The 24599-nt window shown below is 44.4% G+C and overlaps 2 protein-coding genes across 5 annotated transcripts in view; one reads left to right on the forward strand and one right to left on the reverse strand.

Annotated features, from left to right (window-relative positions):
* The first annotated feature begins 239 nt into the window (after positions 1-239).
* TPRG1L (tumor protein p63 regulated 1 like) lies at positions 240-8597 on the forward strand. The gene is made up of 5 exons (XM_035117823.3): positions 240-541; positions 2008-2099; positions 3119-3295; positions 3627-3780; positions 7150-8597. The coding sequence occupies exons 1-5, from the start codon at positions 308-310 to the stop codon at positions 7342-7344; spliced, it is 852 nt and encodes a 283-aa protein (XP_034973714.2). The 5' UTR covers positions 240-307; the 3' UTR covers positions 7345-8597.
* Positions 8598-8796: 199 nt separating this feature from the next.
* Positions 8797-24599, reverse strand: part of WRAP73 (WD repeat containing, antisense to TP73) — a 33920-nt gene continuing 18117 nt past the window's right edge. For 2 of the 4 annotated variants that reach the window (XM_060276163.2, XM_035117822.3), the window contains 9 exons: positions 18626-18698; positions 16504-16607; positions 14983-15069; positions 14285-14419; positions 14096-14173; positions 13226-13331; positions 12743-12868; positions 11299-11490; positions 9612-10039 (listed from right to left, as the gene is read on the reverse strand). In XM_060276163.2, coding sequence (XP_060132146.1) covers positions 9924-10039; positions 11299-11490; positions 12743-12868; positions 13226-13331; positions 14096-14173; positions 14285-14419; positions 14983-15069; positions 16504-16607; positions 18626-18698 — 1017 coding nt within the window. In that variant the 3' untranslated portion in view covers positions 9612-9923. Of the gene's footprint in view, positions 9576-9611; positions 10040-11298; positions 11491-12742; positions 12869-13225; positions 13332-14095; positions 14174-14284; positions 14420-14982; positions 15070-16503; positions 16608-18625; positions 18699-24599 lie in introns of those variants that run through there. The other 2 variants (XM_088671678.1, XM_088671677.1) reach the window with 2 other exon arrangements.

A 24599-nucleotide genomic window follows, 5' to 3' on the forward strand; every position in this document is an offset into this window, starting at 1 on the left:
GCTGAGCGCACCAGCAGCAACAACTCTCCTGGCACTGAGCATCCCCCAGCAGCTGATACACGTGGAACGTATGAAGGAAGCCGACCCGGAAGTTGCGCCTTCGACCTCCACAGGTGATGAGTCTAATTTCCCTCTCCGCGTGAGTCTACGGGCTGCCGAGTCCCCGCCCCTCAGGACGGCCGTTGGACGGCGCGCGGGGGAAAGAGGAGAGAGGCTGCCGTTGCACGCCGCCGCCGCGCAGGCGCAGAAGGCGCTGCTGTGAGGCGGCCGCCGAAGAGGCCTGGCGCGCTGGGCGCCGGTGTGCGCGATGCTGCAGATGCGGGACTCGGTGGAAGGCGTCGGGCCGGGCTCCTGCGAGGGCTCCGGCGGGGCGGCGCTGCTGGTGCCCGCGGCCGAGGCCGACGTGCCCTTCACGCCGACGGGAGAGCTGTCGCCCTCCGCCTCGCTGTTGGCGCAGGCGCCGCCCAGGCAGACCCTCCGGCCCCTCAGCGTCCGAAACCCCACCCGCGGGGGCCGCCTCAAGGAGTACTTCGTCTTCCGGGTGAGGAGGGGGGAGGGAGCGGCGGAGGCCACGCCCACCTGTCTCGCGCCCGGGCGCTCCTCTGCGGGTAGACTGCCACTGTGGCTGGAGGCTCTCTTTGGAGGGGGGAGGGAGAGGAGAGAGAAACGGACACGCGATTCTGGGCGCGGTTAGGGGGATATTCTAGTGGGAAACCGTGGCTTGGAAACTCTGGAGCGGGAGCGGAAGAGGATCGCCGAATCGTAGACTTGGAAGGGACCCTGAAGGTCATTCAGTCCAACCCCCTTGCAATGCAGGAACACGCAGCTGTCCCACACGGGGATCGAGCCTGCGCCCTTTGTATCCTCAGCACCGTGCTCCAACCAGCTGAGCTATCCAAGGGCACAAAGTTTTGGAGTTTCAGTGCAGTTTCCCTCCATAATTTTGGATGGTAGGAGGGGGATGCTCGATGGAGTGGGGGTTGTTAGACTGCAGTTATGGAGAGAAGAGGGCAGAGAGAAATTTACTTTTGAAAGGAAAATATATTTGGGTAGGCCGCCCCTGTGGCTGGAGGCTCTTGTTTGGGAGGGCAGAAGAGAGGAGACCAAAGGACACATAATTTTGAGTCGAAACAAAAAAATATATAAAAATTCATTCCAGTAGCACCTTGGAGACCAACTAAGTTTGTCATAGGTATGAGTTTTCGTGTGCATGCACACTTCTTCAGATACACTGAAACGGAAGTCACCAGACCCTTATGTATAGTCAGAGGGTGGGGAGGGGTATTTCTCAGAAGGCTGGTGGGAATGGGTGATTGGCTGATAGGAGTGGTAAACTTATTGACTGTTAAAGACTGCAATTGGTCTTGTAGGAAAAAGCAATGGGTGAGATGGCTAAAGAAAGCTTTATCATGTATAATGAGATAAGAATCCAATGTTCTTATTCAGACCAGGTCTCTCTAATTTTGGGTAGTGAGGAATATTTAGCAGAGTAGACTGCAACTGTGGTGAGAAGAAAGACAAGAGAAGGAAATTAATTTTCAAGGGAAAGAAAGCCGCTCTAGGGGCAGACTGCTCTGGGAAGCAGACAGAAGAAGGGACCCCTGGCCAATAGGTCCAGTCGTGACTAATTCTGGGGTTGTGGCACTCATTTCGCTTTACTGGCCGAGGGAGCCAGTGTACAGCTTCTGGGTCATGTGGCCAGCATGACAAAGCCGCTTCTGGCGAACCAGAGCAGCACATGGAAACACCTTTTACCTTCCCGCTGTAGCTGTACCTATTTATCTACTTGCACTTTGAGGTGCTTTCGAACTACTAGGTTGGCAGGAGCTGGGACCGAGCAACATCACCCTGTCGCAGGGATTCGAACCGCCGACCTTCTGATCGGCAAGGCGTGTAATTTTTTTGGTGGGGGGGACTGCAATTGTGTATGGAGGCTCTGTTAGGGGTGAGAATATGTCAATATTACTCTAACTGGGGAAAATTTATTTCCTTTTTGTTTTTATTTAGCCAGGAACAATAGAGCAGGCAGTGAACGAGATACGAGTGGTGGTGATGCCAACTGAAGATGGAGAAGTGCAGAGTGTATGGCTGCTGACTGAGTAAGTAGCAGATCTGATATGCAGTTTCAGTGCAGTTTCCATCCTTTCATTCTTTCCAACAAAACAGGTGAAACTTAGGAGTGGTGGTTCAATTAACATCAGAAAAGCAAGCCAAACTGCATGCAGAAGATCTTGTGATCTGGCAGGAGCAATCTTTACAAAGTTCTTGACTCCAACCTCTTTAAAAGAAGCACTTGACCATGCCACCCCCAGGGCTCCCAAAAGCAGGGTGAGATGTAAACAGAATGACCAGGCGCAGGAACCAGACTGACTTGTTTTAATCCAGGCAGTAAGACAGGGGTGGGAAACCACAAGCCCAGAGGCCAAAGGTGACTCTGCGGGCCTCTCCATTTGACCCTCAGGACTCCCACAAGCCCCGCTCCTTGCATGTTCTTGCCTTGCTAGAATTTTTATTGAACTAAGATCCAGCTTCTTTGCCTGTCTGCAAGAAGGATGGACAGGGGTAGAATACCCAGACCTATTGACTTTTGCAGAGCTGGAATGTATGGTTCAAAGATAAGGATCATATCCATTGCTCTGCCCACTTTTGCCTCTGCCCTAGAAGGTGCAAGGGTGAAAGCATGTCAAAGTGCAAGTAGATAAATAGGTACCGCTCCGGCGGGAAGGTAAACGGTGTTTCCGTGCGCTACTCTGGTTCACCAGAAGCGGCTTAGTCATGCTAGCCACATGACCCAGAAGCTGTACACCGGCTCCCTCTGCCAGTAAAGCGAGATGAGTGCCGTAACCCCAGAGTCGTCCGCGACTGGACCTAATGGTCAGGGGTCCCTTTACCTTTACGGTGAATTATCATTCTATACTTCTTGATTTCAGGATTAGCTAATCATGCCACAAACCTTTTAGTGTGTATCTAATTGCAGTAAAAATAGACTTTCGATTTAAACTCGGACGGGCATGCGTACAAATTATTTATTTCTTAAAAGCCCTCCTCAGTTTATCATCTGTGTTAAGTTTAGGGAGATAAACCATGCTAACTCATCTTTATTTTTTCCCCTTTCCAGAATTGATCACTGGAACAATGAGAAGGAGCGCTTGGTTCTCATTACTGATTGGTCCCTTTTGATCTGTAAATATGACTTCATCAGCCTGCAGTGCCAGCAAGTGACTAGAATATCACTTAATGCCGTTGATACAATTTCGATTGGAGAATTTGAGTTTCCTCCTAAATCACTGAACAAGTGGGTTCTGGTTCTGTTTCCTGTTCTTTGTTTTGTCTATCTTGTAAATCCCACTACATTAAAGAAGACTTGCAGTTGTTAGCTCCTGTCTTCCAGTAGATATGGACTGTAGCAGCTTTTTGCTTAAGCTTCTAGCTTCCGGATCTCCATTTAAGCTCCTCATGCATCTTTAATTACTACAAAAACTATCAGATTTCACAGTGTAACATATTTTTATATAGGTTCTGTGTCATTGCTTTCCCATAACACAGTTTAAATGGTTGCAGGGTTCACAGAAACTGCATGACTGAAGGGGGAGCTTGAGTGAGCATACAATCTTTCCCTTTTTCAGACGAGAAGGCTTTGGAATCAGAGTCCAGTGGGATAAACAAAGCCGTGCCTCCTTCATAAATAGATGGAACCCATGGTCCACAAATGTGCCATATGCCACCTTCACAGAACATCCGATGGCTGATGCTGATGAAAAGATTGCATCTCTTTGTCAAGTAAGGTGTTGCCATATGTGCATTCTTTGGGTGACTTTAGTCGAGGTCAAGTTCTTTAGGTAGAAATCATAACAGAACTTTAGTACGGTGGTACGTCTAGTTACGAACTTAATTCATTCCAGAGGTCGTTTCTTAACCTGAAACTGTTCTTAACTAGAGGCATGCTTTCACTAATGGGGCCTCTTGCTGCCGCTGTGCCGCTAGCACACGATTTCCGTTCTCATCCTGAGGCAAAGTTCTCAACTCGAGGTAACTCTTCCAGGTTAGTAACATGAAGTGTTTGTAACCTGAAGCGTTTGTAACTCGAGGTACCACTGTACATAAGGACAGACCAGCATCCTACACTTCGTCCTTTCTGAGGGTTTGATGGAAGTGTAAAGGCTTGATTTGGAGGAGAAAGGGCTGGGGTTGATTTTAGCTGCCTTAATATTGTTCTCCATTGCTACTGACTCCTTCTCCACTTGCCTTTTAAAAAATAATGTGTGTCTTCTCTTTGGTTTTCTTAGCACAAAATCCACCCATCTAAGCATTCATGCAAAGGACAGTTGTTTGGTTTGCTTCCAAGAAAGGTAGACAAGAGTTTGCAGTATAGACAACTTGATGCCAACTGAAAGGTCTTGAGACTTTCAAATAAATAAATTTGTAGGTACATCTAAGGTTCTGGACCCATCCTGTGAGGGTCGTTCTTTTATACTGCAGATACCAGCATCCTACACTTCGTCCTTTCTGAGGGTTTTTTTTTTTTTTTAAATATAATTTTTATTAGATTTTATTAGATTTTAACAAGAAATACAAGAAAAAAGAAAAAGGCACAAAAAAGAAAAACGACAAAAAAACAAAAAAAACAAAAAACAAAAACAGATTCAGACTTCCTCATTTCCCCTTCTTGAGTTCTTATTGTTAAAAATAGTTCTCGCATTTTCCCATTCTAACTTCACATTCTTTTTTCTAAATTTCAACTTTTTCATCTTTTTCATTGCTATTATCCATTCTCCTTGTACTTTAACCTCTTTTCTCTTAACATCCTCTCTCCAAAATTATTATTATCTAATCCCTAATCTCTTTCCCTTACCCAAAAATATATAAGATTAACATCCTAATTTATTACCCATTTACTTCCACCCACACAACAAAGTTCCCACCCCCCCTTCCCTGGAATCGAAGTCTCCAGATGAATCAGCCAGGTTCTTCATACAATCCTTAATACATTCCGAGATCAGACCATATTATTTCAGACAATACCAAATGATCCAAGACCTCTCAACCCACCCCTAGTCTGTCCCATACCAACTTTTGCCGAACTCTTGCCCCCCTCTTCTGTAATCCCATCACTTTGTATCTTTGCACCTTTTCATCCTCTTTCTGCCCCCCAACTGTTTGTGTCCTCCCCTCTCTCACCGGGGCGCTGATTTTCCCAACCTCTTTTTTGGGGTGCTTTTTTGCTTTTACCCTCTCCTGTTTCACTTCTCTCACCAGTGAAACAGTGTTTTCTCCTACTTTCCCTCCCTGTTCCACCCCTCCCACCAGTAAAACAGTGTTCTTTTCAGGAAATAAATCCATTGGTTCAGCATATTGTCCTTCAGTATTATCTTTCTCCTCTTCTATGTTTTTTACATACGTCACTCCAGCACAGTCCTGGTCTTCCAATCTTTTTTCTTCTCCCTTCTCCTGATCTTCTATATCTGTTGGATCCTGTGTTTTACAGTCAAAAACAAATGTCTCGACAGTCTCTTCTCTCAGAAAGTTTACATCAAGCTTGGAGATGCTCACTTGCTTAGTAAGATCCAAAATTGTTGCCAATATTAAGTCCCACTGTGTGACTTCCTGTCCACTCTCTGGAACCTTCTCTCCTATTCCTTTGTCTAAAACCTCCTCCATCTTTGTACAGACCGGCCGTGGAGTTGAAATTTTAGTCCAATATATATGAAAAGTGAACAAATAGGCAAAAAGCCAAGAATCCAGTCCCACTTGGTCAGAATCTCTCTCTTTACTCCTTCTTTTCCTCAGAGTCAATACTGAGCAGCCTCAAGGCAAAACAAATCCTCTTTCACTGTTTACAGCTCTCAGTCTCTCACATTCAGCCAGACACATTCCTTTGTATTGTGACATTAATCAGTAAACTGACTGATCTTTCCTTTGACCCGACTCCAGGCTCGCAGGGGGCTTTTCTCATGCTGGATCTCAGTCTTTTGCAGAGATAAATACACCGCTTACTTTTTCCTTTACTCTGCCTCAGGAAAAAGCTCTTTTTACAGCATTTCTGGGTTTTCTAGCTTGCTGCGATCTTTAGTTACTCAGTCGGGGGGAGATGACTTCCCTTTTTAATCTCCGCCTCCCACTGCCAAATTCTTGTTTCAAATTGATTGGTTTCAACTTACTTCGTCCAGATCGTAACTTTTTCAGGAAGAATCCACCGCCTGCAGGTTGGAGGCTCGGAGCTTCGCTTCTTGGAGGTAACGATGGTATGCCTAAAATGGCTCCCGCGACTGCCACTCGGCTGGCTCTCAGGGGCTCTTGCGGGCTTCCTGGGCAGCTGAGGAGTCGCTTCTGGAGCTCCGCCAGGCAAAATTTGCCCCCTGGACGCTCAACCAGGGGTATTTACGGGGATCCGCGTACCCCCGCGGATTTCCCCCCCCCTCCGCGATGCCAGAAACCTCGCAGCGCGAGGTTTCTGCGCCTCCATTTTCCAGCGCGGCAGACCGGAAGTCCCTTTCTGAGGGTTTGATGGAAGTGTAAAGGCTTGATTTGGAGGAGAAAGGGCTGGGGTTGATTTTAGCTGCCTTAATATTGTTCTCCATTGCTACTGACTCCTTCTCCACTTGCCTTTTAAAAAATAATGTGTGTCTTCTCTTTGGTTTTCTTAGCACAAAATCCACCCATCTAAGCATTCATGCAAAGGACAGTTGTTTGGTTTGCTTCCAAGAAAGGTAGACAAGAGTTTGCAGTATAGACAACTTGATGCCAACTGAAAGGTCTTGAGACTTTCAAATAAATAAATTTGTAGGTACATCTAAGGTTCTGGACCCATCCTGTGAGGGTCGTTCTTTTATACTGCAGATACACTTGCTATGCCAACAAACTCTTGAGAGTCACCATGCTTTCAAAAGTAACTTGCCATATGGCACGGAGGGATGCTGTTTGAGAAACAAGCCCTATTCCAAAGTCCCATTGGCTGTGCTAATTGTATGGCTTCTTACATCCTTCTGTTATGGACTTAGAATGAAACCTGTTATTTCATGGCATACTTCTGGTGAGGGGTTAAAAAAAAGCGCTTAGTTGTACACGGATACAGAAGTTCTGCAGTGTTGGTTTACTGACTATCGTGACATCGGTATAATTAACAGGTATGGTTTGTGTTTGTTTTTTAAGTTGGAGAACTTCAAAACTCAACTGATCCAAGCTGTGAAGAAGGCCCACAAGGAGTGCCCTCTGCCTGGGAGGGCAAATGGAGTTCTGCTGCTGGAGCGCCCTCTTCTCATTGAGACCTATGTGGGATTGATGTCTTTCATCAATAATGAGGCCAAGTTGGGCTATTCAATGACAAGAGGCAAAATTGGATTTTAAAAGTCTGCTTCCAAAAAAAGGGTGGAGAGATCACTGCCTATCAAGTCCCTGGAAGAAGAGAGAGAGAGAGAGAGACGAACAAATAGAGGAGTTTCCAGCTCATCTAATAGAAGTCCTGCTTGTCATAAAATTCATTTGGTGAGTCAAATAAATATTCCAGTGAAAAGTTCTTTCCCTCTGTCAGTGTGTCTCAAGTAAGCCACCTGTATATTTTGAAGCATGGTTTCATTTTTAACTCTTATCAGTAAACCTATTACTTTTGCAAGTGTCCTATTTACATATGCTTGAGGTTCTGTTTTGCAGGGATAAAAGTTCTCTCTCTCTTGATTTAAAGAGAGCACCTGTCGGTTTGACAGGTTGTGAACTGTTTTGCTAATGTGATTATTTTGTCGGAACCCAAGTTATTTTCTGTTTATCTTTGGAGACTGCACATTTGAGTGGAAATGTGGTTGAGTGATGGTAGTTGCCTTTAATAACCTTCTATAGTCAGATGCAAATGCATCTAGCTACAGCTTCTCGTTGCAGTCAGATATCCAAAGAAGTCTCACTGTGAACACACAAGCAGCAGTGTCTGATTTTTATATTAACTTTTGCCACATGGGATCAAGTTTTTTTATCTTACAGGAAAAGGGAATTTTTGATTAGCTTTCTACTTTGTTTTAATCTAAACTAGATGAATGGCACCAAAGTACCTCTCTAATAAGAGGGCTAGGAGAAAAGACTATGGACATTTCCTTAAAACTAGACAAACCTGTATCTCTTAAAAGTCAAGTATATAGAGACTTTCTGCTCTATTGCATGAATAATGTTCTCTGGCTGGGATCCAAAGGGCCATGTGAGGTTTGTGCATAAGGATTTATCGGAAACTCCTCATACCCTTCCTCCAAAAAGGTATCCCAAAAGGTCAAGGATCTTCCCAAGTGGCATTCCATAAGATAAGATGCTGCCAGAAGGGAGGAAATAGCAACCATGCCAGCCCTCCCAGTGCCTGCACATAAGCTTTGGCTCCCGGCCTGTGTCACCTTTGCTGGTTGAATCTTTCTATGCTTACTGAAAGTTTGTCACTAATATGCAAGAAATCCCGCTTTGATACTGGTAATCCAATGTTTTATAGCGCTTATTTCTCTGAACCATTTTTTTTTCCTCTCTGAAAATTTGTGTCAAAATATATGGTGCTGGAATGGAACAGAATGCATGACCTTTTTTGTCTTAAGCAAGGTATATTTAAGCTTAATAAACAAAGTAAATGTGAATCTTAAATGTTATCTATTCCTTGTGGCAGGTTCAACAGTACTGGGTCAAAGGTTGGGCAGGGAAGAGCAAACCATTGTTTAATGGAAGGGAAACAAGTAAAAAAAAAAGCACACACAGACACACACTTACTACATTGAGTGCTGCCAGTGGCCTTCTTACACTATTTTGTATACCAAAGAAAAGCATTTTTAACCTAAAGCCCTTATCAGAATTCAATTTATTAGACCAGCTAACGTACCGTAATTACAAAATGATGTGCAGGGTTGCGTTGACAGACCTCTTTGTCCAGCTATATAGTAAAAATACGGGACAGGGGGCAGAATTGGCTGGTACTGTTCCCATCTGTGTCTGCATCTGGTAACAGCCTTTACCTTAAGTAGGTAAGAGTAGGAGGGGGTAGCAGGCATTCAAATGAGGTTTTGTTAAGTGTGGTTTGTGTAGTACCAAGGCATACTGGGGAGAACAAACTGGCTGGAGATTTTAGGCTGTATGCTAATTGTATGTATGTATGTATGTATGTATGTATATATATATAAACAACCAATTGGGTAACTTTACTTAACAAACAGGTAGATGTTTGCAGCTGCTAATATACAGACTGCCTAGCTTTTCTTCATTTCTGTTTTCCATTTACCAAGGAACTGCAGTGGAGGCGTGGGGTGGAATCAAATGAACTGCACTCCTTGCTCTTGATCCAAGCAGTTCTGTGTTTTCTAAGTCAGTCAACGTGACAAGCAGCTCTTCTATCCAAATTGTTGCCTTGGTTATCATTGACTGCATCCGTAACAGTGAGTGGCGGACTGAAGGGGCAAGTGCCAGGCCCTTCAAAACTAGCCCAAGTCCTGCTTCAGGCAGACCACTTCTGGGAACATTTCAGGTGCTGAGTTTAACCTGAGAGCTTTCCCTTTATAAGTCAGCACTGCACACCTTCATTCAATTTTTAGTTTTCATAGGCAACAGCACATACTGTTCATACTCTGAAGAATGAAAAAAATGGCACCCTTGTAGCCATGTTTTAATAAAGCATTATGTAACAAAAATGTTTTATTTTATTTTCAAAATAAACTAGGTAGTTTACACACTAAGATATACATTATGTTGTAGAAGGATCTAGAAGTTTAAAGCTAAAACACCTGCTTTCTCACTATTTCATAACATTTTATACTGCTTAGCTGTTTAAAGTGCATCAAGGGCAAATACAAGCTTCCATACATCTATATACAAACTAAGCCCAGCAGCAGTTTCTCTCCACCCTCCCCCTCCACTTGCAATGCTGGAGACTAAAACGAGGCTTCCGTTTTAACCCAGCTTAGCTTTGGGTGTAGCTATTTCACATCTTCCTCTTCTTTATCTAAGTAACACATACAAAAATTGTCCTTACTCAGGAGAGCCAGAGAGTCCCCACTGGAGTGCCAGCACAGAGAAGTCACCTGGAAGTCACCTGTGGACATGGAGCAAAAAATTTTAATGGCAAATAACCCTTTACACACATTTTGCTAGGTGATCATTATGATACCCTCCCCTTCAGATAAAAGATAGTCAACATCCTGTGGCCTCTTAAGCATGCTCAGAACTCGTTGGGCTGTTTTGAGGTTCTTCAAATACATATATTTGTTCTGCAAACCTTAGACCTCCTGATATCTCCCCTTTTGGTTGTGGGTGGGGCTGATTTGGTCACAGCTTCAGAATTTGAAAGGATGATTAAGATCATAATAATCCTAATAGATTTTAGGATTCCTTTGTGTTTTCTTCAGTATCTTAAAAGTGCACAAAGCACTCTAGAATGTGTGCTGTAGCAGCTGATGTAGGAAGATGACTCAGATCAAATCAGATTGACCATCTAGCCTAGTGTTGTCTGTTCTGACTAGCAGTGACTCTCTTCTAGAGTCTCCATCAGACAGTTTCATTCATCACCTGTTACTACTCCTTTTAACTGGAGATGTGAAGGATTGAACCTTGACATGGGCTGAATTCCACTGTTAGTCCTACTCTGAGAAGGTTTACACACACAGTGGTATCTCTACTTACGAATGGAGCTCCGTCCACCATCTTGGATGCGGTTTAGATAGGATTTTTTCTACTTACGAATTTTTAGATAGGGTGCTTCGACTTACGAATTTTTTCTCCCAATGCATTCCTATGGGATTCGACTTACAATTTTTTTCGACTTACGAATGTGCGTTCGGAACGCATTCAATTCGTAAGTAGAGTTACCAATGTATATGTGTGTGTGTGTGTGCGCGCACACACACACACACCGTGTGCTTCATGACAGCAATGCAAGTATGATCTATATGATTTTGGAGATTAGCACAGACTTAATCTCCAGTTGTGACATCTGCCTGTTTTTTCACTGTCACATTCAATACATTTAATCACCACTGCATATTTAAGAACCAAATGAGGGCCAACCAGCACACTGCTTTCAGTTCCTTTCTGATGTGGCAACATCAATCCAAGCATTGACCTAGAGTTGTTGAAATGATCACACATCTAGAGAATGTGAGCTGTATATTAAAGACGTGGAAATGATCAGCCAGTTTACAAAAAGGCTTCCCAGTTTAAGAAAATGTTAACGAAACCTGTTGTTGCTAATTGCCCAGTAGGTAATGGCAACCCATTCAAGGATACCCTTCTCCACTGTAGCAAAATTGCCCCTAGGCCTGACCTGTCTGCAGTATCAGTTTGGAGCTTCCTTACCTCCCACTGGTATCTGTACAGACACACATCCTGCTGGGGACCAGAGGTACACTCTGCTGCTCCCAGTACAAATGGCAAGCCGGGACTGACGGGGATCCCACTGGAAAAGCTGGATGGGGCACAGCTGCTCCAGGATCACAAACAGCTTCATCTTTTGGACATCCCAGATCCAAAGAGCGTTAGGAATATTATCTGTTAGACGCAAAACAGCAATTAAAGGTACAATACAGGCACACAATGCAATCAGTCCCTGGTTCACAATTGTACTAATATTGGTCTATGGAACTGAGGCAGACAGACCTCAGCAACCACCCACAATGAAAGCTTACTGCAAAGCCCATCAGGCAGTGAGTTTGATCTTTTGTTAATCTGGATAAAGATAAACAACCTGTTCTGGAACCAGGTACTGTGTTAGTCACCAAATACTAGAGAACCAAGCACAGAGTTTGGAGTTCCTCCTGGAACCAGGGTTATTTCTACATGCCCAAGTTGCATCTGCAGCCAGGAATGCATTCTACTAGCTTTGGCTAGTTCACTGGCTGCAACCTGGAGGAAGCCCATTGAGCCTCAGTTAACCATCTGCTTGTTACAGCCATACTAGATTACTTGCAATGCATTTAAAATTGAGCTGTCTTTAAAGACAAGCCAGAAGCTGCAGTTTATTGCTGGTTATTGCTCGAACCACCTGTGCCATGGGTGGGGAAACTGTGGCCTCCCAAGTGTTCTTAGGAACCATCAGCCCGAGTCAGCATGCCCAGTGGTCAAGAATGAGGGCAATAAGGTGGCAGGTTGTGCAAACCATTCTGCAGGACAAGACCTCACAAAGTTTATGGTGGAATGTTCTGGGCATGCTCCCAGAGCAAGTGTTTCACGGTGTTATTATTGCACGGGCATGAGAGAGAGAGAGACGTGTTTCATTTTTCTCTTAAGGTCCATCCTCAAAAGCATATAATAATAATAATAACAATAATAATTTATTATTTATACCCTGCCCATCTGGCTGGATTTCCCCAGCCACTCCGGGCGGCTTCCAACAAAATATTTAAAATATAGTCAACAAGAATTCATATTCCAAGCTAATCAAGATGTTTATAAAACAAGATAAGAACACATAGCTTCACAGAAGTTACTGGCTGATGTCATGATGAAAACATACAGTGCTGAATATTACAGCTGCTAGGTCCCTGTGCTCAATGTAAGAGCATTTTCATGTGCTAACCACTGATCACCCTGCTCAGTCTGAACTGGAGAAACCTCCACAATGGGTCACTCCTACTAAAGAGACCCTTGCCATGTAAGATGGGGCAGTTACTTTCCAAACTAAAACATGGGAAGTGAGTCATATACACAAAGCCATACAATGAGTACATTCTAGAGGCAGGACTTGAACTCGAAGTCACTAGGATACACGTTGGTCCTCATTCACCCCTCTTGAGATACTAACCATTTCTGGTCGCCAGGAAGCAGTTATCTGAGCTAAAAGCTAACATTCCGACTCCAATTCTAGGATTTGCTCGGTCCACCGCAGGTTTGACATGATGCAAAGAAACTGGGACCTGGGCAATTTCATCTGGAAGGAGGGGGGAAATTAAGAGTCATAATGACACTTAAACCACAGATCATTCTATTTTATGGATCCTGGAATAAACTTCCTTTTAATATTATGCACACAGAGTACTAGGGCTGTGTGCATCCTCCCACTGCTTCAATTCAGGGCCCAATCAGGTGCCCCAATGGGGACCTTGCAAAGTGTTTGATTAGCATTTAAAAACAATTACACATGCATCAGCAGAGGGAACGTCTTGTATTTCACTATGGGGGTCTTTTGAGCAGCAGAAGAGAGTAAAAGTTATTGCAAATACTTTTAAGTAAGTAAACAGACAAGTAATAACGTGGGTTTGTACACGCGGCCCCTGCTTTGACTTACATTTGCTCTTCGTGCTGAAGAGAGAGCTTGCCATTTTCTTGGTAGGGGGGAAGGCAAGTTTCTCCACTTCCACTGCTGGCGATTTCTCCACCTCCTTATAGACAATCTGAAGAGAAAGGCAAGTCAGCCCTGCACCTCTTTATAGGAGACACATTGCTAGATCATCCACGCTTGGGCTGGAAAGCATGGTTGTAAGCAAGGTCTGAGTGGTGGGGATGTAATCAGATGAAAACAGAAACTTAAGGATAAACAGGATGTGGGGTTTGGGTGAGAAGTCTCTTTAATCCTTCTCGACTATTGTTCTAACACAAATGAGAACATGGATATCCAGACTGTGTGATGTAAAGAGAAATAGAAATGCAAGAGAATTTGCAGAATAGAAGCTGCAGCATGGGTGTCCATGTTTTAAAAACCATTTCCATGGGGGAGGAAGAGCAGGAAGAAGAACACATGAACCAAGGCAGTGAATCACATTTCTCCTAATCTCCGATTCCCCTTGAATCTGCATATGTTTTTGGTTCAAACAAACAAACAAAAAGAAAATAATTATCAAAGCTGTCTATACTAACCAGCACTTGGCTGGTTTACATCAAGTGACTAAAAGGCTGAGATGTGAACAGGAAGACCCGTGTTCAAATCTCAGCTCAGCTGCATGCTTACTAAATGACCTTAAGCAAGCAGGCCACACAGCCTGAGCACCCTCATTGCTGGGGACAATGATACTGACCGCCCTTACAGAGTTTTGTAAGGACTGCTGAAAACATTTTGAAGAATTATACAAATACCAAGTATTATCATTATAAGAGGTCTCAGTGCCCCCCAAGTGTGTTTCCTGCAGCATGAGCCAACCACTCTTCTTTTTCTACTTACTATCTTTGGGCTAGCAATGTTGGCAGGATGCTCAAATTCTGTAATTTTCTTCCAAGTCACATGGTTCAGAATGCGCACCTGATTAAGAGAGGAGAAAGCCCAGGGTGAACACACACGCACAGAGAGAGAGTGAGTGAGAGAGAGTACTGTGGCACAAACTCAACTTTGGCAGGGCTTCAGAAGCCTTACCTTTTCATCATAGCTGCCGATTGCCAAGAACTGGCTGCTGGGGCTCCAGGCGATAGATTTAATGCCTAGTGACCATTCATAAGCACAGTATGTGGACAGCAGACGCCCATCGAGGGAGTACAGCAAAACTTTATACTGAAATAAAAGGTTTACATGTTTAAGACTGGCAATGGCTTAAGAGTTTTAGTCTGTCCCATCTGAAGGTCTTGAAGCAAGCAACCTCCACCCCAGTCCAAAAATGCATATGCACGGCCTGTCAATTATCCACACCCAAGTGCTGAGTGCTAAGCACTAAAGAAAGAGAATCTTCTCTGCATTTTGCAAAATCTCAAAGTGTTTTCACATTCAGATCCCAGCAACAGAATGCATGTGCTCAAAAAGTTGGTGCAAAGGCCATCTCTTGAGACAGGAAGGGGCAACCTGTGGCCCTCCAGATGTTGTTTGGAACTCCAGATCCCATCAGGCAGCATAGCTAATTGTCAGTCATTGGGCATTGCAGCCCAGCAACATCTGGAGGGCCACAGACTATCCATGCCTGTTCTCAAGAGGCCATTACCTAGATAATGCTCTCGTTAAAGCCACCTCTCAGCCACATTTCCATGTGGGCTATTAAATCAATATGGATGCAGCTGCTCTGAAACGCTGCAATGGGTTTGACAAAAGATCCCTCCACTGAGGCACTGGCAGTTTCCCCTCACCTCCAGGCAGCTGTCCCACACCGCCAACACGCAGCCGTTCGGGGCCCATTCTGTCCCAGCCAGGTCCTGTGTTTCAGTATCAAAATGCTTCCAAACAGAAACAAAGGAAATAATTTCAGTGTGACATTAAGGTGGGGAAACAGCAGAAGTGAGAGATGCAGGTGCTTCCTATGCTTCTATAGTGGGTGGGTGGGGGCTGGTTGTCTCTGCTGTACTGCTACATCTTGGATCTGCCCATAGATATGGTCCCCATTAAGAGAGCTGTTTCCATTTCTACTAATGTTCAAGAAGGCATCTTACATAATTGTTATATGAGGTACTGTAAAAAAAACAATATTATTTTGACTTGGCTATCTGTGATATTTTAGGATGTGGAAAACAGCTTAGATGAAGAGGTAAATGACTCTCCTTCATTTGCTGTTTTTAAACAGAGGCTGGGTGGCCATCTGTCAGGGATTCTTTAGCTGCGATTCCTACAATGCAGAAGATTGCACTAAATGACCCTTGGGGTCCCTTCCAACTCCGCAATTATGTGATTCTAAATACATTACGCAAATAAATAAATAGTTTATATTCATTTATGAATATTGGACCAGTTTGAGAAGAATGATTGTGGGCACCCACGGGGTGTCCCCCTGCCCCATACCTGATTGAACTATAATCCCGATTCCCAGCTTTCTTTTTAAAATGTGTGTGTGTGTGTGTGTGTGTGTGTGTGTGTGTGTGTGACATGAGCAACTTGTATCCATTAATGAATACAATCCTAACAGTGGAATTCAATATCCCGCTCTTCCAACTGTTCTATCTGTGCAAGCATACACACCCTCCTTGCTGTTCTGGGGATATTTTCCTGACACTCCCTGAGCCAATTTCAGAGGGCGGAAAGCCCCATTGTGCATGAGGAAGTGCTTATACAGGCCTTAGGTTAATGGAACTGGCTAGGTGAATCTAGCCCTGAAGTTCTAGCATTTGTAGAACCTGAGACATGAAGCAAAAATATTCAAGCACTATTCTTCTCACTTTTTGCAAAAAAACTAGCCTGCTCCCCACCCCTACAATTCACTGTCTTACTTTGCCTTCTCCCCTGGAATACAGTCATACCTCGACATCCGAACGACTCAACTTCCAAAGGTTTCGACTTCCGAAGTCGACAAACCCGGAAGTCTTTTCGCCATGCGCACGTTCTGCACCTGCGCAGAAGCGGTGCGCGCGGTCGGCGCATGCGCAGAACGAGCGCTTCAACAATCTTACGTGGAACGGATCGTCTTCGTAAGTCGAGGTACCACTGTAAGTCCTCTGGATTCCCAGGAGGATTAGCATTAACCATGGTTAAAGACAGCACCAGCTCTAGCCTATCAAAGAGAATTTCCAAACTGAACGAGGTGGGAGGAAAAGGCACAAACTGGTGGTTAACTCCTTATCATTAAAGGGATTTGGAACATTACATCTGCACAGGCCCTATAAGGGTACAAGGCACACGGGAGCCTACAAGGGGAAGGTTAATAATGGTGGGAGGGGTACCCTCAGAAGCTGCCAATCACTGCAAACAAAGAGGCTGATGTAGTCTTTGCAGTCCCTCCTCTCTGCCAAGGCCATGTACCGTCCATCCTTTGTGAATGCTATTCCTGCCAAACACACACACAAAAACGGCAGCACTTAGGAGAGAGGGAAATAGAGCAATTAATAATACCAGCCAAGGAATGGGCCAAACCCAAAGAAAAACAAAACCTGGACAGAAGAGGCATTTTTATTTTTTTATTTTGAGGATGGATGAGTATGACTTAAGGCATATTTGTTGCTGCTTAGTTCCTGTTCTCTTGAGAGGCCTTGCATAACACACACACTATACTTGCTCTGAAGTGGAGGTCTATTGCTTTCATTCGACTCTTCAAGGCCCTGAAGTGCCACCATTGCAAACTCCGCTACTGTCAAGACCAAGTAATGGAAACCCTGTCTGCGTGTGAAAGGAAAACAAAACCCTGACCCAGGACCCTTGACTCCCAGCTGTTTTTGTCTTATGTAGGTAAGAAATGCTTTCTGAAAGGCCACACAAAACCACAAATGTTTAATTCAAAATACTGCTATGAACTATGTAAGGGGAGGGGTGGAGGTTAGTATTCTCACCTCTAGTTTAGACAAGAGATATTAGAATACTTCCCTAAGGCACATGATTTGAGTAACAAACTGGCACTTATAACTACAAAGAATCCATATCTTGTGGAGTGAGGAGAGCCAGTCTAACAGCAGATTCATGAGACTGGTTATGTAATAACTACTATAGTCATCAAAAACAACTGGGTGCATGTAACCTGAGATCAGATATCAGGGAGATACTGTTTTTGCAAGATGAAGCTACTTCTCAGTGCGTTCTTTAACCCTTCCACTTTTCTTGAACATTTCCACACATGCCATTCAAAGCATTTTCAGCCTCTCCTATGGTATTCATATTCATGTGTGTGCAAGAACATAGTAAATACAGAGGAGAAAGAGAAAAACGTCATATTTAATTAAATTGCATGGGCTGCCCAATGGAATATGAACCTAAAATTAGCGCTGTTCAGTCGGGCCAAAGGGTCCAGCTTCCAGTTCTGTGGCCAACCAAATGCCCCCAGGAAGCCCACAAGCAGGACTCAAGTGCAACAGCAGCTCTCCCCTCCTGTGATTCCCAGCTACCAGTATTCAGAGGCACACTGCCTCCAACAGCGGAGATAGGACATAATCACCAAGGCCTGTAGAAATGAACAGCCACATTTTTCAAGTTGACACACATATAGAATCATAGAATCATAGAATCATAGAGTTGGAAGAGACCACAAGGGCCATCCAGTCCAACCCCCTGCCAAGCAGGAAACACCATCAAAGCATTCCTGACAGATGGCTGTCAAGCCTCTGCTTAAAGACCTCCAAAGAAGGAGACTCCACCACACTCCTTGGCAGCAAATTCCACTGCCGAACAGCTCTTACTGTCAGGAAGTAAGTATCAGGAAGTAAGTATCAGGAAGTAAGTGTCAGGAAGTATCTTCCATGTTGGCATTGTTCTTCTACCCAAACACCTTTGTTGTTTCGTATGTGTGACAAGGCCTTCCCCAATTGTACCAGGGGCAAAAAACCTTTCTCTCTTCAGTGCTATATCCCCTGAACAGAAGCACCACTTCATAGTGACATGTATGTGAGCAGAACTGGTTGTGGTTATTCAGTGGTAACAGAAAGATAATACTACACATTCTCAGACATTCTGTCCTCCAGTCAGCCTGCACATGTTGGCTTAACAATATCAGGCTGCTCACCTGACTTACTTCCTGCTCCAAAACTTTACCTACACTGAAGTCAGGAGTGTACTTTAAAGCTCACACACCCCTAATGTGACTTTGGATTTTTATTCCACAGATCTCCACCAGTCCAACAGGTGCCTGCATCTGACAGAATATGGCTTGGGAACAAGAGGGGATTGTTCACTTTTGAACACCAACATTCACGAGGACAAAAACATACACTACAGTTACCCTGCCATATCAGCACCCTTCCTGCTGGTAGACATATATCATTTGAAGGGGATATGGGATATCCCCAGATCATAGCAATCTTCGCTATAATAATAATTTTTTAAAAAACCATTCCTGTTTTATAGGTCAACTCCACTTACCCTGCTGACAGGCCTTGGGATACTTGATATAAGACACAGATTTTGTACACAAGGACCAGACAGTTATCCGCAGCTGTTGGAAACAGAGAAAGAGACAGAGGAAGCATTTGTTTATCTTTGCAGATGAAATGCATGCAGGGGGAATGTTTTTTTATACAGAACCCACTGAGCTTCGTTTCCGCACTCGACAACGGCGTGGTTTTCATTCTGCAGAAAGAATGGGGAACCAAACTAGAGGACAAAACTTGAAGACATATGGCAGTTTTGCTTCAGGTACCTTCTTCCCAGCACACAAGCAAAAGCAAACTTACATCCCTCAAGTATCTTAACTGGTGCTTCCCTAAAGTTCTAAAAAAGTGGTCTTCAACTGGTACACACCTGTGACCCCAATCTCCGACTCCCAAGCTGCATCATGGGGTGCACTTTTGTGTTTTCACTTTTGATTTATACTTAATTATGGCAATATTGCATGTTGTTAATCCTAAAATGGCAATTCACAGAGCAACACATGCAGTGTTAACTTAGCATTACTACTAAAGGAAAACCAGTGCTGCCATGTGGCAGGAGAAAGTGCTTGATCAGAAATACGTATCTTATTTAAAAAACAACTGGTGCCTTCTCCTGCCACACTGCAGCACTTGTGGAAACAGATGAAATGAGTGCCTTATTAAAATGCGTCCTGGTCCAGACATACATGTAGTTAACGCTCCTTAGACTAAGCTGGAAACCCACATGGCAGCAACAGCTTCTGAAAGTGTGGAACGCACATATAGCTGGGCTTTAGTTTACTACAGGGTTTCCCAAACTTGGGTCCCCAGCTGTTTTCAGATTACAATTCCCATCATTCCTGACCGCTGGTCTTACTGGCTAGGGATAATGAGGGTTGTAGTCCAAAATCAGCTGGAGACCCAAGTTTGCGAAACACTGGTTTACTATCTTGTGGCCCTAATCTCCCAGCTGTAAATGGGGTGTGTGTGTGAATAATGATGCTCTAAAGTGTCTGGGTGGGCAAGTAGCAGGGAGTGGTAAAGATGCCTCCCCAATTTCAGTGGTGGTTGGCAGGGTGAGGTACAGTCAGAGTGGAGGGGCTGATTACCATCAAGTGCAAGGGCCTAGGTGTTTGATCTCTTTTGCTTGTTCCAGCCCTCTCACAAAAGGAATCAGTAGCATATACCTTTTTTATTTACTGTACTTTTATTTTTTTACAATCAAGCTATGTACAAATTTTGTGAGATAAATAAATAAACAAATTATTAGCATTCAAGGGCACATTCAAGCCAGGCAAAAATACTCAACAGAGGCTGTAAGGCAGGGCCAGTGAAGGGTGTGGCCTGGAAAGAGGAAGTGTGGCTCAGAAAGAGGTGGGGCATAGTTAAAGTCCCAAGGGCCAGGTAGAGAGGCTTGGAGGGCCATATTTGGCCTTTGTGCCTTAGGTTCCTTATCCCTACTCTATTCTTTCAATCCGCATACTTTTAGTCGAGTTTGAAGTTTCCCTCAGCAATGCAACATTAATCACAAGGTAGCAAGCAATAATTTTCTATGTCCACTAAAAAAAAGATTAATTCTGGGTCTGAGCCAGTGAAAGGCTTTTTAGACCATCGTCTCATCAGCTTGTTTGCAGTCATGCCAAAATATAAATTTCAGACTACACTCCTGAAACCGGATATTTCTTTCGAAACAGCAACACAATGCTTATCTCAGCAGAAGAGAGATTGCAGTACGCTGCCCAAGAAAATCTAGGGATGATCAGGGAGCTACAGAGGTGATTTCAAATCTAGGCTGGAAAGAGGCATCCCCTTTCTCAGCCTTCGCCCACTTTGTGCCCTCAAGAATGTTGTTCGCCTACAACTCACATCTTCCCCAGTAGTCAGTGGGAGTTGTAGTCCAACATCTGCAGGGCAGCAGGTTGGTAAAGACTGCCCTATCTGCAAGCAAGTGCATGATGATAAAGACACACTCGTAGACAAGTGGCGAAAAGGGATGGCCCCCTGCTACTTATTTGATATCCTTAGATCCATTTATAAACCGTTCAGAAAATTACAGAGCAGTTTCCAAAATATATTCTCCAGATTTTGCCGATAGGCAGAGCCAAGAAATTCTGGTTTTGCCCCCATCCTCCTCTCTGCTGAGTTCTGCAAGGAGCAACACTGAGGCTAAGGAGGAGGAAGGTGATAGGCAGTGCCACCCTCTGGACTGTAAGTGAGGTGGCAACTGCATTAGGAAAGGCTGAGGTTGGTGGGGCTGTGTGAGCTTCACCCTAACAGGCCGGGCTCCAGTGCCAACACCGTTTCCCTGAATGTTTACTTTAAAAGAAAAATATTTAGCCTTTCTGCTTACAGTGATAAGGAACAACAAGAGGGCAGATCATCCACAATTCATGTGTCAACCTGCTCCCACCTTCCAGCATTGCAGATAATGCCAAAGCACTTAGGCACCCAACACCTACCACCATGAGATTCTCTCTAGTCAGCCCTCTTTTAAGTACGAGATCGAGAAAGTGAGAAATTTAACAACAGATTGTAATGCGGGGTGTGGGTGTGCAAATCCCAGCAAATGCCACTACAGGGGCTTTTAGCCAGCTTTTCCCTAACAGATTTTCCTTCCCGCCCACCCCCACCCCCAAATGTGGGGGTTACGGACTTAATTAAAATTTCCAAACTCACATCCTACTGCTAAGGTGCCTGAGGAGCATACAGCTGTTGTTTTGCAGCACAGGGCAGGGAAGGGTGGGAGGCGAAGCAGAAGCAGCATTTTTCAAATAGCCTAAAAACAGCTGAGAAACAAGAGGTATTTAGACAGTAACGCGATAAAACAGTCTGAAGTGCTGGGCTAAGGAGCTGCACCCAAGCTTTGACAACCCCAGGCAGGTGGCAAGACTGGCCATTTTCATTACACAAAACCCACGCTTAACAACCTTGTGTTCTCAAGTGACTGTCAACTTTTGTCCCAGACTTGACTAGGTCACTGGGCCTCCTTACATAGCTGTGTCTGTCAGCACAGGATTTCAGGGGATTACGCAGCACACATTCCTCGACAGAAAGTATTTTTCAACCAATATAGCCATTTACAGTTACTAAGGATTAGAGCGACAGGGCACCCAAGTATTCGCTGAAAGAGGGAAAACTACCGCTGGCAGCTCCAGTGGCCCATTCAGAGCACAAACATTGCTCCAAATGGTAATGAGTCAAGCAGCGACCCTGGAGCATTTTTAGTGTGCAAATACAAGCATCATACAACTAAGTTCACACCCGTCCTGCAAAATAAGAGGGGTGTGTGTGTAGCAGAGGAATTACAATGCTGGACTGAAATGGGCTCTGGGCTCTGCATGAAACATACTAAATAGCCTTGGCCAGTCCCACCTTCTCAGCCCAGCCTACCTCACAAGGTTGATGTGAGGATAAAATGGGATAGATAACCCATTGTATACAGTACTGGCTTCAGCTTCTTAGAGAAAGGATAGGAAACAAAACATGATAAATAAATAGGAGTGGCTCACTCCTCAGCTCTACATGCTGTCTAGCAGATGCATGAGAGTAAATATATGTCTTATAACAATAACATGTATATTTTGGTCAGCAAACAGCTTCTCAATAATTTGGTTCTCGGTGGCTGCCCCACCACTGTGCAATGCACTTCCCAAATCTTTTAAAGCTCATGGCACAAATACCATCCAGATGTTTTCTGAGGACTTTTCTTGTCTGGGCTGGCATTCAATGGCTAGAAGTTAAGCGGGCATGGGAATTTAATGTTTAAATGCTTTCCCTAGAGCTGTTGTTGGACTACAACTCATGGTATGCTTGACCGCTAGCCATGCTGACTGAGGATGATGGGAGATGCAACGCAACAACATCTGGAAGACTTCAGACAATTTTTAATGCCTCAGCCTTATAAAGGAAAAGTTAACCCTTTCCGTCCCATCAATCAGCTACAACTATTTGAGTAAAACTAACAGCTTTAAAAACTATATCAGTGTAAGAAATAAGGAGCCTCCCTTTAAAATCAGCACCTCACAGGAATATAAACTCTCCTCAATGGTATCACTTGCCTTCTTAAAATAGCTAGCATTACCAGAAATCATCCAAGAGTCACATAAAAGGAACTTGTTAGCACACTCTTCACTTTTTTACAGTCCTATTAGCTTACCAGGAGACACATCAGAAAAGGATCTTTCAGATACAATTTATTGCCACAGGTTAAGAAGACCTGCCGCTGTGAACCCAGTTATAGAAGCGAGTGACTAGAACACCCAAGTGAATACCACTGCATGCAACTGTTTCATAATTAATACTAGCTTATCTATCTATTGGACTTACAGCCCACCCAATTTAGAGAGCTCACATTAGGCAACAGTGTTTGCAAGCTTCCTCTACACTATCCCTAGCCACTGGTGCCAGTCTGGAAAAGAAATATTTCCAGAAGTCGAATCTGCAAAGAAACAGAATTTCACTGCCAACAATATCTCCTTGCTTTAGGCCCTTACGGACTGATTTGGCACATTTAGGGAGCATTCCCAGTAAACCTTAAACATCATTCCCAGTCCTGCAAAACGTTTATTACAGTGGGCTAGCCTCAAATCTATGAAGGTACAACATGACAGTCACTAGGTGTGCACCACTATGCAAAAGCAAGTCTTCTATCCATGAAGCTGGTAGAAACCACTTGCGACAAAACCGAGAGAGGAGGAGGACTGTAGCTCAATGGTTAAGAGCGCCTAATCTACATGCAGCAGGTACCAGGTTCAAGTCCCGGCATCTCCAAGTAGGACTTGGGAAAACTTCTGCATGAAAGCCCAGTGCACCACTGCCAGTCAGTGCAGACAATACTGAGCTAGATGAACCAGGGGTCTGACTCAGTACAAGGCAGCTTCCCATGTTCCAGTACCGTAACCTGGAACCCAGGCACCTCCCAAGGCTACAAAACTGAGTGATCAGAAGCAATGGGAATTCCAGTCCCCTCCCAGTTGTAATGCCTGCCAATCATTATCGTGGCCACCAACTCTGACAGATTTAAAATAGGACTAGACAAATATATGCAGGAGGTGGCTATCAATGGCTACTGGGTCATGATCCTCCCTCAACTGTCATCAGGCTGCAGGGGAGAAAGAGAGGGAAAGAGAGATGGGACCACAGAGCCTCTCCATTGGCAGGATGCATTAAATAATTAAAATACATGGAAACCTGATCAGAGCGAACTATGTTTATACTCTGAAACTATGTCCATTAACTTCAATGGGTCGACTTTGAGCAGCACTAGTGTTGGACACAACCCGGCCTTCTGAATGTGAGCAGCAGCGGCTGAGGAATAACTTGCAAAACCTTCTAAGCGATCCCTGAAATGGGCAATGTGCACAATGCAAGGATATTATGTATCCTTAAAGTGCTCATCTCAAAACACTAGTCCACAGTCTGCTCCAGCAGACGATGGATTTAGAGGACCTGAGAGAGTAAACAGTGCAGACATCAACATATCCCAGCCAGCTGTCTGCCACAAGTTAATTTAGCAACCTGTTTACAGCTGGGGAGAAAGTCTATCCCAAACACACATGCCAACTTGGCAAGGGCTTAATGAAAATCCTGCAGGGTCAAATGGAGTTCTGGTGGCGGGTAATAAATAACTTGTCAGCCCGCCCCCACGTACATGTGCCATTTGGAAGCCGTGAGAGGTATGCAGAGGGAGCCCACCATCTTCGATTCCTCAGTATGCTGTTAGCCATGCATCTGACTAACAAAATGAAGCCGGATAACTGGAATAGTTTTCACCCTATTAAAACTATCCAATACGGTGAAGTCTCGTGCCTGCTTTTTTGCCCCCATGGCCCCGGAAGAGCCATGGATCAAAAGGATGAACTGGCAAAGATGCAGGGAGAGGATAAGCCCGCACCATGAGGATAATATACACCTGTACTATGGGAGATTACTAGTAGCCTTGCCACAAAAAAAACCTAGAAGATATGATTGCTGAGAAATGTGAGTGA

The sequence above is a fragment of the Zootoca vivipara genome, chromosome 6 (assembly GCF_965207765.1).
Source record: "Zootoca vivipara chromosome 6, rZooViv2.hap1.1, whole genome shotgun sequence".
Taxonomy (NCBI): Eukaryota; Metazoa; Chordata; class Lepidosauria; order Squamata; family Lacertidae; genus Zootoca; species Zootoca vivipara.